General features: G+C 37.5%; 2 protein-coding genes across 5 annotated transcripts in view; both read right to left on the bottom strand.

The window, feature by feature from the left end:
• Positions 1 to 6,187, bottom strand: part of MUC19 (mucin 19, oligomeric) — a 98,045-nt gene extending 91,858 nt beyond the window's left edge. The window contains exon 1 of the mRNA XM_034646029.1: positions 6,007 to 6,187. Within this exon, the coding sequence (XP_034501920.1) occupies positions 6,007 to 6,187 (181 nt within the window). The remainder of the gene's footprint in view (positions 1 to 6,006) is intronic.
• Positions 6,188 to 9,392: 3,205 nt separating this feature from the next.
• LRRK2 (leucine rich repeat kinase 2) overlaps positions 9,393 to 18,430 on the bottom strand; it is a 138,447-nt gene continuing 129,409 nt past the window's right edge. For 3 of the 4 annotated variants that reach the window (XM_011233109.3, XM_034645423.1, XM_011233110.3), the window contains 4 exons: positions 15,436 to 15,588; positions 13,359 to 13,567; positions 11,502 to 11,594; positions 9,393 to 10,914 (listed from right to left, as the gene is read on the bottom strand). In XM_011233109.3, the coding sequence (XP_011231411.1) occupies positions 10,793 to 10,914; positions 11,502 to 11,594; positions 13,359 to 13,567; positions 15,436 to 15,588 (577 nt within the window). In that variant the 3' untranslated portion in view covers positions 9,393 to 10,792. The remainder of the gene's footprint in view (positions 10,915 to 11,501; positions 11,595 to 13,358; positions 13,568 to 15,435; positions 15,589 to 18,430) is intronic. The other variant, XM_002925834.4, reaches the window with a different exon arrangement.

Below are 18,430 nucleotides of genomic sequence, written 5' to 3'. Positions count from 1 at the left end.
CGCTCCCGGAGCTCCCTTCTCAGCCTGCTGTCTCAAGCGTGCGGGTCCGCGGTCTGTCCACTCCCCCTTGCAGGTGGCTACCGCTTCCCGGCGCCCTGACACGGCGGCTCCCTCCCCCTTCTGTTTAGCTTCCGATATCTGTGCGCGGTTTCACGGCTCCCCGCTTCGTACCTCGATACTCAGCGCTGGAGATGTTCATTTGTAGAGATCCAGATGTATCTTCCTGCGTCTCAGGCTGATTCCGTGGGATATTCCTGATGGTCTGGTACCTATCCAGCTCAACTCAGGGGACCGGCTGAAAAAGGTGTCCCCTACTCCTCCGCCATCTTAACCTCCCCTCCTATATCTCATCTTTTTTATCCATTCTTGTATTTGAATTCTGTATTGTATTCTGAATCTGTATTTTTGCATCCTTTGAGTAAATACCTAGTACTGCAATTGCTGGACTGTAGGGTAGTTCTATTTGTAACTTTTTGAGGAACTCCATACTGTTATCTAGTTATTTTCCTGATGAAAACAAGTGAGTTAGTTACTTTGGGCTCATTTATAATGAGATGGTGAAAATCTCATATATAATATACTGTATATATACAGAAAGTCATAGATGACTTTTCTGACTTTTTAATGAGATAAACTTGGTGTTTAAAAATACTTCCTTGGGGCGCCTGGGTGGCACAGTGGTTAAGCGCCTGCCTTCGGCTCAGGGCGTGATCCCAGCGTTACGGGATCGAGCCCCACATCAGGCTCCTCTAAGCGCCTGCCTTCGGCTCAGGGCCCGCTCCCCCTGCTTGTGTTCCCTCTCTCACTGGCTGTCTCTATCTCTGTCAAATAAATAAATAAAATCTTTAAAAAAAAATCCTTCCTAATTTCATGTAGCAAACGTGCCCCCCAAAGACCTCATTACCATATATATATATTTGCATCTTTAGTTACTTAAGTGTCTCCTTATTTAGTAGATGTAAGTTTTCTAGGGGCTCAAAGTTGTCACAAATTCTAGTATTTAATAGAATGTTTTTAAAATAATCTCATGCTCCCAAGTAGTGCATACGTGATTCCTCTGTCTAGAATGCTTACCCCACTCTAGGACTGTTGAGTGCTTATTGGTCTCGAATGGGTCTGCTTTAATATTAGCTTTTCTGTGTGTGTGATCCTCTCAGATTTTCCACTCTCTGGCCAGATAGATACATTCTCTTCTTTCCCATAATACTTTTTTAAAAGTTTTTATTTAAATTCCATTTAATTTAAATTACATTTAAATACTAAATTCCAGTAAGTTAACATACAGTGCAATATTAGTTTCAGGTGTACAATTTAGTGATTCAATACTTTATTTATTAATTTATTAAATTAATAGGTCATTAACATACAGTGCAATATTGGTTTCTGGAGTAGAATTCAGTGATTCAACACTTATATACAACACTCAGTGTTCATCACAAGTGCCCTCCTTAAGACTCATCACCCATGTAGTCCATCCCCCACCCACCTCTCTCCATCAACCCTAGTTTGTTCTCTATCAACAAGAGTCTCTTATGGCTTATTTCCCTCTCTCCTTTTTTTTTTCTTTTCCCCCCTTCCCATATGTTCATCTGTTTTCTTTCTTAAATTCCACATGAGTGAGATCACACGGTATTTGTCTTTGACTGACTTATTTCACTTAGCATCATAAGCTCTAGCTCCATCCATGTGATTGCAAATGGCAAGATTTCATGCTTTTTAATGGCTGAGTGATATTCCATTCTCTATATACCACTTCTTTTTTTTTTTTAAGATTTTATTTATTTATTTGACAGAGATAGACAGCCAGCAAGAGAGGGAACACAAGCAGGGGGAGTGGGAGAGGAAGAAGCAGGCTCCCAGCAGAGGAGCCTGATGTGGGGCTCGATCCCGTAACGCCGGGATCACGCCCTGACCCGAAGGCAGACACTTAACCGCTGTGCCACCCAGGCTCCCCATATACCACTTCTTTTTTATCCATTCAGCAGTCAATGGACATTTGGGCTCTCTCCATAGTTCAACTATTGTTGATAATGCTGTCATAGACATTGGGGTGCCTGTATCCCTTTGAATCTGTATTTTTATATCCTTTGGGATAAATACCCAGTATTTATCTGGGATTTTTTTATATTTGTAGAACAATTGCTGGGATTTTTAACATTTTGAGGAACCTCCATACTGTTCTCCAGCATGCCTGCACCTGTTTGCATTCCCACCAACAGTGCAAGAGGGTTCCCCTTTTTCTGCATCCTCGCCAACACATGTTGTTTCTTGTTAATTTTAGCCATCTTGACAAGTGTGAGATAGTACTTCATCGTGGTTTTGATTTCTATTTCCCTGATAATGAGTGTTGAGCATCTTATCATGTGTCTATTTGACATCTGGATGTCTTTCTTGGAAAAGTGTCTATTCATGTCTTCTGCTCATTCATAACTGGGTTGATTTTTGGATGTTGATTTTGATAAGTTCTTTGAAGATTTTGGGTACTAACCTTTATCAAATACATCATTTACAAATATCTACTCCCAAACCATAGGCTGCCTTTTAGTTTTGTTGATCAGTTCCTTTGCAGAAAGTTTTTACCTTGCTGAAGTTCCAATAGTTCATTTTTTCTTTTGTTTCTTTTGCCTCAAAAGACATGTCTAGTAAGAAGTTGCTATGGCTGAGGTTAAAGAGGTTTCTGCCTGTGTTCTCCTTTAGGATTCTGATGGTTTCTTGTCTGACATTAAAGTCTTTCATCCATTTTGAATTTATTTTCGTGTATGGTGTAAGAAAATGGTCCAGTTTTCCTAATACAATTTGTTGAAGAGACTGTCTCTTTTCCAACGGATATTCTTTCTTGCTTTATCGAATTAGTTGGCCATACAGTTGTGGGTCCATTTCTGGGTTCTCTTCTGTTCCATTGATCTCTGTGTCTGTTTTGTGCCTGTACCATACTATCTGGATGACTACAGCTTTGTAATAGAGCTTGAAATCCGGAATTGTGATGCCTCCAGTTTTCTTTTTCTTTTTCAGAATTGCTTTGGCTATTCAGGGTCTTTTGTGGTTCCACGCTATGTTTAGGATTGTTTGTTCTAGCTCTGTGAAAAATGCTGGTGGCATTTTGATGGGAATTACACTATATGTGTATATTACTTTGGGTAGAATAGACATTTTAACAATGTTTGTTCTTCTAATCCATGAGCATGGAATGCTTTTCCATTTCTTTGTGTCCTCTTCAATTTCTTTCATAAGTGTTCTGTAATTTTCAGAGTATAGATCTTTTACTTCTTTTGTTAGATTTATTCCTAGGTATCTTACGGTTTTGGTGCACATGCTGATTTTTCTGCTGCTTCATTATTAGTGTATAGAAATGCAACAGACTTCTGCACATTAAATTTATATACTATGACTTTGCTGAATTCATGTATGAAATCTAGCAATTTTTTTGTGGAGTATTTTGGGTTTCTATATAGAGTATCATGTCTGCAATAGTGAAAGTTTGACTTTCTTGCCAATTTGATTGCCTTTTATTTCTTTTTGTTGTCTGATTGCTGAGCCTAGGACTTCCAGTACTATGTTGAACAACAGTGGTGAGAGCAGACATCCTTGTCGTGTTTCTGACTTTAGGGGAAAAGCTCTCAATTTTCCCCTGCAGAGAATGATATTTGCTGTGGGTTTTTCATATATGGCTTTTAGGATATTGAGGTATGTTCCTTCTATCCCTACAGTATGGAGAGTTTTTATCAAGAAAGGATGCTGTATTTTGTCAAATGCTTTTTCTGCATCTATTAAGAGGATCATATGGTTCTTGTCCTTTCTTTTATTAATGTGGTACATCACACTGATTGATTGGTGGATGTTGAACCACCCTTGCAGCCCAGGAATAAATCGCACTTGGTTGTGGTGAATAATCCTTTTAATGTACTGTTAGATTCAATTAGCTAGTATCTTGGTGACAATTTCTACATCCATGTTCATCAGGGATATTGGTCTGTAATTCTTTTTAGTGGTGTCTTTGGTTTGGGTATCAAGGTAAGGCTGGCCTCATGGAATGAGTTGGGAAGTTTTCCTTCCATTTCTAATTTTTGGAACATTATCAGAAGAATAGGTATTAATTCTTCTTTAAATGTTTGGTAGAATTCTGCTCAGAGGCCATCCAGTCATGGACTCCTATTTGCTGGGAGATTATTGATTTCTAATTCAGTATCTTTGCTGATTATGGGTCTGTTCAAATTTTCTATTTCTTCTTGTTTCAGTTTTGGTAGTTTGTAAGTTTCTAGGAATCTGTCCATTTCTTCCAGTTTGCCCAATTTGTTGGCATATAATTTTTCATAGTATTCTAATTGTTATCTCTGTGGTGTTGGTTGTGATATCTCTTCTATCTATATTTGTGATTTTATCTATTTGGGTCCTCTCTCTCTTTTCTTTTTGATAAGTCTGGCTTGGTTTTATCAATTTTATTAGTTCTTTCAAAGAACCAGCTCTTAGTTTCCTTAAACCGTTCTACTGGGGTTTTTTGTTTCTATATCATTTATTTCTACTCTACTCTTTATTATTTCCCTTCATCTACTGGCTTAGGCTTTAGTTGCTGTTCCTTTTCTAGATCCTTTAGGTTTAAGGTTAGTTTGTGTATTTGAGCCTTTCTTGCATCTTGTGGTCGGCGTGTACTACAATATACTTCCCTGTTAGGACTGCCTTTGGTGCATCCCAAAGGTTTTAGGCTGTCATGATTTCATTTTCATTTGCTCCCATGTATTTTTTTAAATTCTTCTTTCATTTCATGACTAACCATTCATTCTTTAGTAGTATGTTCTTTAACCTCCATGTATTTGAGGTCTTACATATGCATGTATGATCTTGATCTTTTTGTACTCATTGAGGGCTGATTTGTGACCCAGGATGTGATTTATTCTGGAGAATGTTCCATGTGCACTTGAGAAGAATGTGTATTCTGCTGCTTTAGGATGAAATGTTCTGAATGTATCTGTTAAGTCCATCTGGTCCAGTGTATCATTAAAGCCATTGTTTCCTTGTTGATTTTCTGCTTAGATGATCTGTCCATTGCTATAAGTAGGGTGTTAAAATCCCCTATTATTATTGTATTATCATCAATGAGTTTCTTTATGTTTATTATTGATTGAGATATATATATATATATATATATATGTGCTCCCAAGTTGGGGGCATAAGTATTTATAATTGTTAGATCTTCTTGATGGATAGACCCTTAATTATGATATAATCCCTTCTTCCAGTCCTCCAGACTGCCCTTGTTATAGTCTTTGTTTTAAAATCTAGTTTTTATGCCTGGATGGCTCAATCAGTTAAGCACCTGCCTTTGGTTCAGGTCATGATCCCAGACTCTTGGGATCGAGTCTCACATCGGGCTCCTTGCTCAGTGGAGATCCTTCTTCTCCCTCTGCCTGCCTCTTCTCCTGCTTGTGCTTTCTCTCTCTCTCACAACTAAATAGAATCTTTAAAAAAAATAAAATAAAATCTAGTTTGCCTGATACACGTATGGCTACTCCAGCTTTCTTTTGACTTCTATTAGCATGATAGATAGCTCTCCATCCCCTAACTTTCAATCTGCTCTTGTGTTTAGGTCTAAAATGAGTTTCCTGTAAGCAACATATAGATAGATCTTGTTTTTTTTTTTTATCCATTCTGATACCCTATGTCTTTTGACTGACACATTTAGTCCACTTACATTCAGAGTGATTATTGAGAAATATGAATTTAGCTCCATTGTGTTACTTGTAGAGTTGGTGTTTCTGGTGATGTTCTCTGGTTCTTTTTAGTCTTTGTTACTTTTGGTCTTTTTTTCTCCACTCAAAGAAGTTTTCAGCTATAATTTGTTCAAATAAACCTTCTGCCCCTTTATCTCTCTCTTCATCTTTTGAGACTCCTATGATATGAATGTTACTACATTTTACTAAGTTGCTGATTTCTCTAAGTCTGCCTTTGTGGCCCATTACCTTTCTTTCCTTCCTTTGGCTTCATTATTTTCCATAATTTTAACTTCTATACCACTAATTTGCTCCTCTGTTTCATCCACCCTCATTTTTATGGCCTGCATTTGTGTTTGTATCTTGGTTATAGCATTTTTAGTTTGGGCCCGACTAGATTTTAGTTCTTTTATCTCTGTAGTAAGGGATTCTCTAATGTCTTCTACGCTTTTTTCAAGCCAAGCTAGTATCCTTATAACCATCGTTTTATTTCTAGTTCAGACATCTTACCTATATCTGTATTGATTAAATCCCTGGCTGTGAGTTCTACCTTGTGTTCTTTCTTTTGGGGTGAATTCCTCTGTCTCATCATTTTGTCCAGAAAAGAAGAAAGAGAAAAAAGAACAACAAAAACAAAAAAGCAAAAAACAAAAAACCATGAAAACAAGGCAAAAAAACAAAGAAAAACAACAGCAACAACAAAACCAGGAAAACCAGAAACATAAAACAAGAAAATCGAAACAAAACAAAACAAAACAAAACAAAAAACTGGATCCTGGGTGTGTTTTGGTCTGTTTGTTAAAAGAATCTAGCTCACAAAATAAAAAATAAAATAAAATAAAAATAAAATAAAAGCAGACAAAAAAATTAAAAATATATACATAAAAAATATATTTAAAAATTTTTTAAATAAAAAATTTTTAAAAAGGAATTGGAAAATATAAGAAAATAATGGAAAAAAATAATAAAAATAAAAGAAAGATATAAAGTAAAAAGGAAGCTCTATCCTATTTCCCTTAGAGCTGAAGACTTTGCAGTCCTCTATGATCATTAAACTTGGTGCAAGCCAGTTGTTTGTGCAGATCTCCTGGGGGAGGGGCCTGCCACCTCGATTCTCCTTTCTCAGTGGAAATGCGCATCCTGGGTACAGAGGGAGGACTTGGTGTACACAGCTCTGGCTCCCACGAGGTGGCACTGTTTTGCTCTCTGAGGGCTTTCTGCACTGATGGGTGGGATGAAAATGGGTGCACCCATGGAGCGCCTGGGTGGCCTGGTTGGTTAAGCAACTCCCGTTGGCTTGGGGTCCTGAGATCCCCCAGCATCGGGCTCTCTACTCAGCGGGGATCCTGCTTCTCCCTCTCACTCTGCCACTCACATCCATCTGTTCTCTCTAAATAAATAAATAAAATCAAAAGAAAGAAAAAAGAAAAGGAAGGGAGGGAAGAAAGAAAGAAAAAGAAAATGGCTGTGCCCTGCTCTCTAGCCTCAGAGCTGAAAGTCCGCAACCCCAGCTCTTCAGTGAGCCCTCACGGAAAAGCAATCTATCACCCTAATTGTTTCACCAGTTTCCCTATGACCCCGGTATTCACCCTGTCCGTGCCTGAGCCTTTTGGAGTTTGAAAACTCAAAATTTCAGGGATGGCCAGGGTGCAGACCCACACTGTTCCTCCAGGGGAGGGTCTCCCCACACTTGGCCGGCCTGCCCCAGGAAAGCGGTCCCACAACAGCGCAGCGGTTTGCAGTCTGTATCAGAAAGCCTGCGCCAAGACCTGCGGCTCTCCCCGGCTTCGAGGCTCCCATGCCTGGGAAAAGCGCAGCAAATTGGTGCCACCCACTCTTCCTGCCACCCAGGGGATCCTCAGGCCACCTTGTCACTCCTGGGCTTCTGCCCCTTTTCACCATGAGCACCTTTAGTCCAGGCAGGATCCCCACAGTAGCGAATTTATAAGTTCGTTGTTTGGACTCCACGGCTTCTAATACTGCTTACCTCCATAAGCGGACTCCCTCCGCACTGCTACATCCACAGCCACGCCTCCGCCGCATGAACTTCCGTACCTACTACGGTCCAAAAGGTCATGGCTTCTTTACTATGTAGACTTGCAATTTTTGTTCTCTCAGACCTCCCATTGATTTTTGGGTGTTCAGAATGATTTGATAACTACCTACCAGTGTTAGAGAGAGGAGACAAGCGTAGCGTCCTCCTACCCCTCCGCCCTCTTAACTCTTCCCCGTCATGATTCAACACGTTCCTAAAGCACCGGGTGCTCACCGCAAGTATACTTCTTAATCCCCGGCACCTGTTACTCATCCCCACCACCCACCTCCCCGCCTCCCCCTAACCATCAGATTGTTCTCTATAGTTCAGAGTCTGTTTCTTGGCTTGCCTCGCTCCTTTTTTCCCCATATGATCATTTGTTTCGTGCCATATTTCTAACACAGCATTTATACATTGGTTTGTATTTTCAGAAATAAATGGGGATAATAATAACCTCCTCTCAGTCGTGTCCAGGTTAGTAAATGTGGTGAAGCCCCAGTCATAGTGACACAAATAAGGTACTCCATGAAGTCTGGTTGTCTAAGCCCTATTGTCATGGGACAATGGAATCTCTGGAGGCCAAGCAGTATCCCCCCATGACCCAGATGCTGATCCAGCATCCCTCTCCCTACATCTTGTCTTAGGCTGAGAATCCCCCTAGCAGAGACTTCCCAGTGAGCCTGGAAACCAAAGAAAGGGAGAGGACAGCACAAAGGGTCAGCCATGTTTATGTTTACCACTAACAGTGCGTTTAGACTACAGACCTGGCTCCCAACAGAAAGCGAAGGTGTTAAGAACACCCTAAATACCTTGAGGAATTGGAAGAACCATGTACCTGTGTACCTTTAAACAGTCCGATTCTGAATGGTTTTTGGGAACAATGGCCCCAAGTCTGGGAAACTGGCCAGATGGAGAATGAGAATTTCAATTTCTGCCGAGTTGGCACAGTTTAAGATGATGAGTGTGCATGAAAAGCAAAAGCATTCAGTTTTCCAAGTTAGGTGTTGAGCTATCTGCAGTGATGGATTACACAAAGATGCCAAGTCCCAGGGGTTTTAGACATTATCTACCGTCACTATCTTCAATTTAGGAAAGTTCTCAAAATCTTTTTGCTACTTTTGCTGTGTTTTATCAATTTACGTCACAGTCTTGATGAAAAATAAGATGAATTTTACTTAAAGTAGTTCATGCTTAATTCATAGTGCTTGTCAGAATTAGATTCCGGGGGCTCCCTTTTTAAATTTAAACTTCCTCCCCAAAATATTTTCTATTAAGGTAAATGTTTATGCTTTTACAAAGATTAGTAGCTTATTTGTGTGTTCTAGCCAGGAAAAACTTAAAATGACCGTCAATTTTTTTTTTATTTTTTAACAATTTTTAAATTGTTCTAAAGTCTTTTTTTTAGTACTCAAGAGTGAACAATCCTACATATGAAAGTTTTTATGAAAACATGAAAATGAAATATACCAGGCCTATCAGGTTTTATCCTGGGATCCTGGAAACTATGTATACTATAGAAAACTGAATTAATCCTCAAGAGAAAACTTTAGTTAGCATTTTCTATATATCCCATACACACATTAATACAAAATTTCACATTAGACAGATTATAGACCTATACATGAAAAATAAAACATCACGAAGTTTTAAAATTCTTAAACATGCTTTAAAAATGTTTATTATTCCATTTAAATACAATGTTCATTTACATATTTTTTCATCATTATCTTTGTAAAAAATTGCAATAAATACAAAGTAACAATGAGAAATATCACAGGAACAAACTCCTCCATTATTTTTAAAGTCATCCTATAATACAACATCAGTCAGTTCTGAGAATATAAATGGACTGGTTATCCTTTCACAGGGAATTATTTGAAATTATGACTATTGGCCAGGACCAATGAATTTACCAGAAATGTTTTTCCTTAAAACAGAAATGGCACGGAAATTGTTTCCTAGATACTTGGCCCTGATATTCCTACTGTGGGAAGATATTTAAACAATTTAGGTATAATTTAGGAGACTAGATTAGCAAGTATTTTCTCCCATCATAGCCTGAAGGTCCTTTCTTCTTCAGCAAACAAAAGTGTTACAAACTTGCATCCATGGTCTTGATGGGAGTTGTGGAATCCTGTAATTCTGGAAATGTGGTTTTTTTCCTGAGTGATGCAGGATTTGCAGAGTCACAAATTTAGGAAGAAGATGGGTAGAAGTGTTGGAGCAGAGATTAGGAATAAGTAACCAGCGGTCTGGCTTACCACTGAGAATTCAAGTTAAAACATAAAAAATATCACTTGAAGACTGAACATTGTATTTATACCAATTATACAAATTTCAGGGTAGCCACATTCAAAAAGAATTGTGAAATAGGAAAAGAGAAAATGACTGTGTCTTTCCTGGATATGAGAACAGTATGTTACATTTTCTCATCAGCACTTTTCATGACATTTTCTTTCAGATGGAAGGAAGTTGCATGAAATGCATTGTTTGAATCAGCAACAAAGTGAACACACATCCCAATGAAGGACTTTATTAGTGAAAATTCATTGATGTTTTACAAGCATGTATGATAGCTGCACGTAAAAGCAATCTAAGAAGGAATGTATTACATGTGAAACAGTCCTAATAGTTTTATTCCACTTAGCAGAATACCTAGAAGTAATCAAACAACAGTCTTGTTTAAGCACAGAATTTTAAATAATGTTTACTTTCCTTATGGATAACAACAAAATTAATTGCTTTGTAAATTTTAGTATTAGTCCTGCAATTATGTACTTTTTAGATTTCCTTTCATTACTTAATCCACAAAATTAATTAGGATGTGTAGGAAATATAATGTTATATTTTAAATAGCTTTTCAAAACATATTTTTACTGATAATTATTTTTACACATATTTATATTTAAAATAAAATTTATGAACATTCCTTCATATACACATGAGCTATTTCAAAAAGTGGAAGTACGCTTTTCATATGTAAACACATTTAAAGAAATATTTACAAGAGAATAATTTTCCCATCCAAAAACAAAGATCTCCAATATCTCTCTTATTCAACAGATATTCTTCTCATTTTCTCAGCTAATTCTTTTCTCACTTCAATATGTTTTTCTAAATTTTGCACTTCATGTGGAAGGTTGAGGTCCCAAACAGACAAACAAGATTGTATCTCTACAAAAGAAAAAAATGAAACCATGTTTCAAAGATCGGCCATAAGGCATTTTTACTTTATTTCAATTTTGTTCATTTATATTTAGTCGCCTTGTACGAATATATATATAAATACAGCTAAATATAATGTACTAAATTACTGCTATTTATAAGAAACTCCATTTGGAAAATGCTTAAATATCTTACAGAAACTACTACATTTCAAAAAGAGTGTGGACTTTTAATAATCTAACATTTCATTTCCTGAAAGAAATCATTTTTTCAAACACTGTTCAAAATCAGACCTTACATGGATATTGGTAAGTTATAAGGAAAAATATCCACATTTAGCTTAAATGTGGGCTAGTTCTCATTTTATAGTGGTTGATATTTCTACTTCATCTCAAAAAATACTTAACACTACTAAATCACTGAAAATTTTGAAGATTTATGTTTAAATCATTACACTCTAAAGAAGCTACCAATTAAAACTGCTTGAAGTATTTAGCATATGTTATATTTATTGTAAATGTATAAAACACATAACATGTTATACTCATGAATGTCATTGCACTGTGTTTGGAATAAAGTATCTTTTTGAACGTTACCTTTTTGGTGTTGTGTACTTTCAGTACTTTTCCGGATGTACCCCAAAACCAGCATGACATTTTTAAGGCTTCCTTTAAAAAAATATGAGTCTTCTGTTAAAACAATATAATAAGTTGGACTTTAAAAAGTCCTTGGAACTTACTTTATAATTCTACTTTTTAGAAGACACTTCAATTATATTGAATAAAAGTCTCCAAAACCAGCAATTATTTAATGTTAGAAAATTTGTGATCTACCCCTTGCTTTAATTTCAAATTGTGTCAATTTGAGAAAACAATTTAGCCTTTGAAAAACAGGTTTGCTGTTTATACAGCCCAAGTTATAATATTAAATGAAATCATGTGCATGAAGGTGCTTTAAGAATTGGACGGATGTATATACTGAGAGTCTGTAACAGAACCATACTTTCTTCTCAAGTCATTTCACTAAGTGGCCCTAGATAGGCCCTACCAGTAAAGGGGTAAACAAACATGTGCAGACCCAACCCACATGGAGTTTATATTCTAGTGAGGAGACTGACATCAGTGAAAAAAATCCATGACCGGGACCAAAGCTACGCAAGAGAGTTATTTTGAGAGCCACAAAGGAGGAAGTTTGACCGCATCATTACTGACTTCTTAGGGGTTTTAATACATAAACTACCATTTTGAAGAAAGAGTTAACTTGGTCTATCTTCTTGGCTTAGTTAACTACACTAACTTAAGTTAAATAAAGAATGAAACAGCACATGAAACACCTTGAGGCAGTATGAAGCATGGAATTTCAGAGGGACTGAACAATATTCTAGAGCAGAAAGTGCTGGGAGGAATGTGGTAACTGGCAGAAGCTAGAAAGATGAGCTGAAGCCACATTGTGCCTGCCGTACATGGAAGATTCTGTTTAAATTTATCTTTATTTTAAAAATCAATTAAACCCACTGAAATCCCACGTAATGTCAGTAATGAACAACCACTTGGGTCCCAAAGTGCATACATATTAAATCAGAGGTTGAAACAACCTTGGTAGAATACAACTAGAGAGACAAGCCACTAGAGACCTACTGCTCTGCTGTCCTGATAGCTAACCAACCACTCACAGCATTTAATTTAACTCCATTCATAAAAACCGGGTGAGAGTAAGGAGACACACTTGTCATTCCTTAATATTCCTGTAAAAGGAATTTACTGTTTCCTTCACCTGTCAAACATATTATGGCTTCCTCGCTAAAGTTACATAAACTCTAGTTTGACAGAACTTAATCCCATTATTTTATTTTCATGATCAACTTTGCATATAGGCTAATATTATTCTCTAAGCGAAATAATTGGTTAAAAGAAGACAATGGAATATATTTATGTAAAAAATATATTTCATGTGCTGTTATGATTTCTTCATATTTAAATAGAAAAGAGCAAGAAAAGACAAAGTTTGTGTAAAACAACATGTTTGTCAATACTTGAACATTGTAGAGTTCAGCATATATTGTTACAAGACTATAAAGTTGCTTATAAAATGAAAAACCAAATTTAACAAGGGTGGGAAGCTTAAACTGATCAAAATAAACATTTGCTTTAAGATCTTCAGTTAAAATTTAAAAATACCCAACATTATCTATTTCCTCTTTTTGCCTTAGGTATAGAAAGTAACATGCAAATTTTGTGCTCAGCTGCAATAATCTGCTTCTCTATGGGACTGAGAGCATCTACTCTCTCCATTTTTTAAATGACCCCATTCAAAATGTATCCCATTCCTGTTTCATTACATGACCTTCCATGACACTTCAAATGACACTGGAAAGTGAGAGAAAAATAAAAAATAAAAACATATTTTTATAATCTCAGACCATATGAGAAAAGATCTAAAGAAAAGAAACTTACCTAATTGTGCTGTCATCATGACTCTGACAGAATCACAAAAATTGTGAATTATACGTATAATTCGACGAGTTGAAAGATCAAGGAGTAAAATATGGCCTCCTCCAGTTCCTATCCAGAGAGCGGTGTTCTTCTGGAGGCACAGGGTTTTTACTCTCCCAGAATAAGACAGTTTGTGTTTTGATTCTGCACTTACTTTTACCATTTCCTCCCTAAAACCACAAAGTATGCATTAATAGTTTTAACAACAATTAAGAGATAAAATAGATGTATATCTACATATACACATTATATATAGCATCTTAAATTATGAATACATGACAGAATACATTATATATCATTAAAATTCTACAAAACTAGTTTTGCTAAATACAGAATGCCGAAGTGGCTTCTCTACGTGAAACAAATTATCAAATATAACACAATATCCCCTTAACGTCAAGAAATTCTGAAGTCCATAAAATGGACATACTTTCTATAAATAACAAGCCTATGTAATTCAGTAAAAAAAAAAAGACTAAATTTGCCCAATATAAATAGAAAAAGTTATTTTCCAAAGCTTCCCATGAAGTATAAAAGTTACAAAGGATAATTAAATTTTAGTCATTTACATGTAAAAGACATCAATACCAACCACGAAACTCTTCCCTGAGCCAATGAGTAATTCATGACAAAAATGAGGTGGCCAGAAATAAAAGAATTCTAATACTTTTAGAACTTCAGGAAGTAAGGGAGTCTTTACCAGCCAGGACTCCCAGCACTTCACAGTATAAATTTCCTTACCATCCAGAGAAAAACGAAAAGATTCTAGGAGAGTAAACTTTGAGGCCTCATTTTGTAGATATAGGGTGTAATCTAAATGTTCTCCAGAGTATAAAAAATCTACACAGTAAAAACAAAACAAAGTATAAATATAAAGTGGCTAGCAAATAAGGCTGGCAGTGGTCCTGTTTCCCAGCAGCAGCAGCAGCAGCACAAAAGATGTCTTTGGTTTAAAGTCTGAGATTTGTGTCTGACATGCTGGATCAGACTCAGAACTGACTGTCAGTCCGGTGTCTTGACCCTTCGTTCTTAGGGAGTTAGTGCACTGCTCAGTCCAGTAGATTATCCCCCATTTCTAAAATTATTTTGTAACTTTATCTTTAAAACAAAGTATCCTCAGACCTATAGGTTAATTATAAGTAGTAAACTTTGAGGGCTGCCTGGGTGGCTCAGTTGGTTAAGCACCCAACTCTTGGTTTCAGCTTAGGTCATGGTTTCAGGGTCGTAGGATCAAGCCCCATGTCAGGCTCTGCACTCAGTGAGGAATCTGCTTGGAATTCTCTCCCTCTGCCCCTCCCCCCATTCCCGTTCTCTCTGTCCCTTTAAAATAAATAAATAAAATCTTTTTAAAAAAAGTAGTCGGGGCGCCTGGGTGGCACAGCGGTTAAGCGTCTGCCTTCGGCTCAGGGCGTGATCCCGGCGTTATGGGATTGAGCCCCACATCAGGCTCCTCCACTATGAGCCTGCTTCTTCCTCTCCCACTCCCCCTGCTTGTGTTCCCTCTCTCGCTGGCTGTCTCTATCTCTGTCGAATAAATAAATAAAATCTTTAAAAATAAAAAATTTAAAAAATTAAAAAAATAAAAAAATAAATTAAAAAAGTAGTAAACATTGATACTGTAACACTACTAGATGTACAGTCAGCAATGAATCCAGTATGATCACTTTCAGTAATAATGTACTTTTTTTAATTAGAGAATATTCTTTGTGATACCTTGAAGAAACCATATACATTATGTTCCTTTTTTTTTTCCAAAATGAAATTTGCTAGATACCAAGAGATGGTGCTAAAAAGCATTAACAATTTTGTTTCTGAGTTGTTGTTTATTTAGTTTTCCAGTTAGAGGTAGAAACAAAGTACTATTAGTCATACATCCTTTCTCAGTAAAATCTGAAGTGTAAAGACAGCTCGTATAAGCATAAAGTAACCAATGACATTGTACCTACAACAATATGTTGTACACCTAAAAATTTGTTAAGAGGGTCAGGGTCACATTGTATTCTTTCCACAATAAAATACAATTAAAAAATTAATTTACTTTAAAAAGTGCACACAGTCTATTAGTTCACAAAGTTTTTCAGTTTTCTTATCCCGTACTTCCACAAATGGACTATTTTTCTTAGCAACGTAGAGAGCCGTGTCTACCACCACTGCTATGATGTTGGAGTCACTGAAAGCTGCATAAGAAAACCTAGAGGGAAAGAAAGAATGTCACTACTATTCATTTCTTGCAAACAGATTGGCCCTATCGTCATGGCGAACTCCTAGTTAGCCCTTGAGGCTTAAATTAAACGTCAACTCCTCTGGAATTCATCCCTGACCCCTACCAAAATACACCAGTCATTCCCTTCCCCACACTGGTACTAGCTGTAGTCCTGTAGAGCTTGTTAAATGTAAAACGGTATTAATTAGTGTGTCCCTGACACTAGTTTGTACCTGTGATTTCTTAAGGACAAGGACCACGTATATTCTATATAACTACAATCCAGTAAAGAGTCACCAAGTACCTATCTATCTGTAGATACATATAGTAGATAGACGGGTAAGTATCTATCTAGAAAAATGCCTGGTTAACAAAGTAGGCAGTTTGTGAAGCGGATGGACAGAAGGATGGATGGATGAAGAACAAACAGAAGGAATGAACAACCAAGAAAAAGTAAAAATCCATTAAAGTTTCAATTCGATCAGATAAATGACATGAAAATATCACAAGGTGTAAAAAATCTTTAGTTTATCCTAGGGCAGGAAGATTTTTTTCCCTCCATCTTTCTTGTCCTGGCAAGGGAGGCAAAACACGTGTTGCCAGAGAGTCACTACATTTTAGGCAATTCCTCCCTCAGTTTTTCTGTATTTAACAGAAGACAGTTCAAGTGGGCCCAAATATTCCATAGAGTTTTAGAATTTATAAAATACTTTAGTGTGTTATCCTATTTGATCCTCAATAATAAAAGTCTTATAAAATATTACAAATCTCAATGTCTGTAATTATAGAAAGTTTACAAATGCTAGATAACTTGCTCGAGGCCAAATGACTGGCATGGTACAGACGCAGGACTCTACACAAGTCTTTGGAGGCCTGAGGCTCCAGAGGCCACATCATCTTTCACTACTTGCCTTCCTCTGTCAGTGCGCATCGATGACAATAGGGAGGGTAATGAGGATGAAGCCGCATCTAATTAGTGACGTGATATCGGCTTAGCCAGGGAGAGACCAAGGCAACAGGAGACGCTTTTTGAGAAGAGAGCAAATATTTCCATGTGTCTATGAAACTGGGTCCTAATCTCTTTTGGGAGGTGAGCAGCTTGAGAGCGCCACGTTTATCGGTATTCTCTCTGATGAAGGGTTTATACTCCAATCGTACATGGAATTTTAGGGGGTCAATACCCATGATCTCATAACACGCTCTATGAAATAAAAAAAGAGAAAACTGGGACCCTTCTTTTTAAATATTTTCAGCCTTGTTTAGGTTGGTTAAAAAGTGGAAATTCCAGAATGAGAGTAAGCTTATCCAAACATTTATCACACACTAGGAAACAAATCTCCTCACCCACGAGAACTTACAATACATTAGCAGTGTATCTGAAACCCAACTCTACTTCTGAATCACCTGAGAGCCTGAAAAGATAAATACTGACACCTGGGCCCAACCCCATGATGAATTCTTCTGATTTACTTGGTCTGAGGTGAGTCCCAGACATCAGATTATTTTCAGCTACCTAGTGATTTCTAAGAAGGGCCAATGCTGAGAACCAGTAGGTCTAGTATAATTAAGACAGCATTTTCAAAACTTGTTTTATAACAATGTGTGAGAGCTGTAGTGAAGGGACACGGGAGCTGCAATGCAAGAACAAATCCAAGGTGCCTAATGTGCAGAGGTGCAATCAGAGACCACCACTCAGAGGAAGTGACATCTGAATTAAAACCACCAGGGAACACAGTCATCATCCAGGGGAGGGAAAACCACATTCACAGGCCAGGGGTGAAAGGGAGTAGGCTGTCTTTGAGAACTGAGATGATTTCAGTTTGGCTAAATTAGCACAGAGAGCAAGGAGGTTGGAAAACATGAATCTAGAGAGGGAAGCAAGGGCCTGGTAGGCTATCTTAGGAAATTTGAATGTCCTGTGAAGGACAATGGGATGTGACTGGGGGTCTTGAGAGCAAGAGACTGACATCAGATTGATTTGCATTTTAGAAGAGCCCCTCTGGGACCTGGATGGCTCAGTTGGTTAAGTGTCTGCCTTCAGCTTGGGTTGTCTCAAAGTCCTGGGATGAGTCCCATGCCGGGCTCCCTGCTCAGCTGGGAGTCTGCCCCTCCTCCTGGCTGGTGCTTTCTCTCTCTCTCTCTCTCTCACTTGCTCACTCTCTCTCTCAAATAAATAAATAAAATCATTAAAAAAAAACAGAAGAGCCCCTCTGTCTGCACTGTTGAGAATGGACTGAAGGGAGCACAATCAGAGGTTGAGAACTGGTTAGAAAGATGCTCTTGTTAACATGGCCATTGATGGTGGATGACAGCCTGGCCCATGGGAGCAGCAGTAGGAAAAGTGAGAAATACAAGAATATGAGAGTCAACTAGAAGGAGAGTTAAGTGGACAAAGGGAGTAAACGACAAAGGAGTCAAGGATTACTCCCGAATTTCGATCTTGGGCAATTGGATGGATACTGAGAAACCTGGATATTCCCTGAGATAGGGATTTGTGACTCAAAGCTGATAATAATCATAACTAATATTTACTGAGAGCTTACCAAGTGCTGAGCATTATGTTAACTCCTTATATTAATTTTGTCTAGTTTTCCAAACATCCCTTTGAGACAGAATATGTTACAATTCTCAGGTTAGAGAAGAGTGGGTATTTAAGAAGTTCTTGCCCACATAATCAATACACAGCAAAGCCAGTATCTGAGCTACAGTTTTTGCTGTTCTCACTAATCTATGCTCCTTCTCCCTGAGGAATGTAATAAATAAGAACCAACCGCAGTGATTTGGTTAAAATACAACTCTAAAAATTGAAACAACAAATCAGGACAAGGTT

This window comes from Ailuropoda melanoleuca, chromosome 16 (assembly GCF_002007445.2).
Source record: "Ailuropoda melanoleuca isolate Jingjing chromosome 16, ASM200744v2, whole genome shotgun sequence".
NCBI classification, from domain to species: Eukaryota; Metazoa; Chordata; class Mammalia; order Carnivora; family Ursidae; genus Ailuropoda; species Ailuropoda melanoleuca.
The sequence above is the reverse complement of the archived record's forward strand: the minus strand, read 5'-3'. Positions and strand labels throughout refer to the sequence as shown.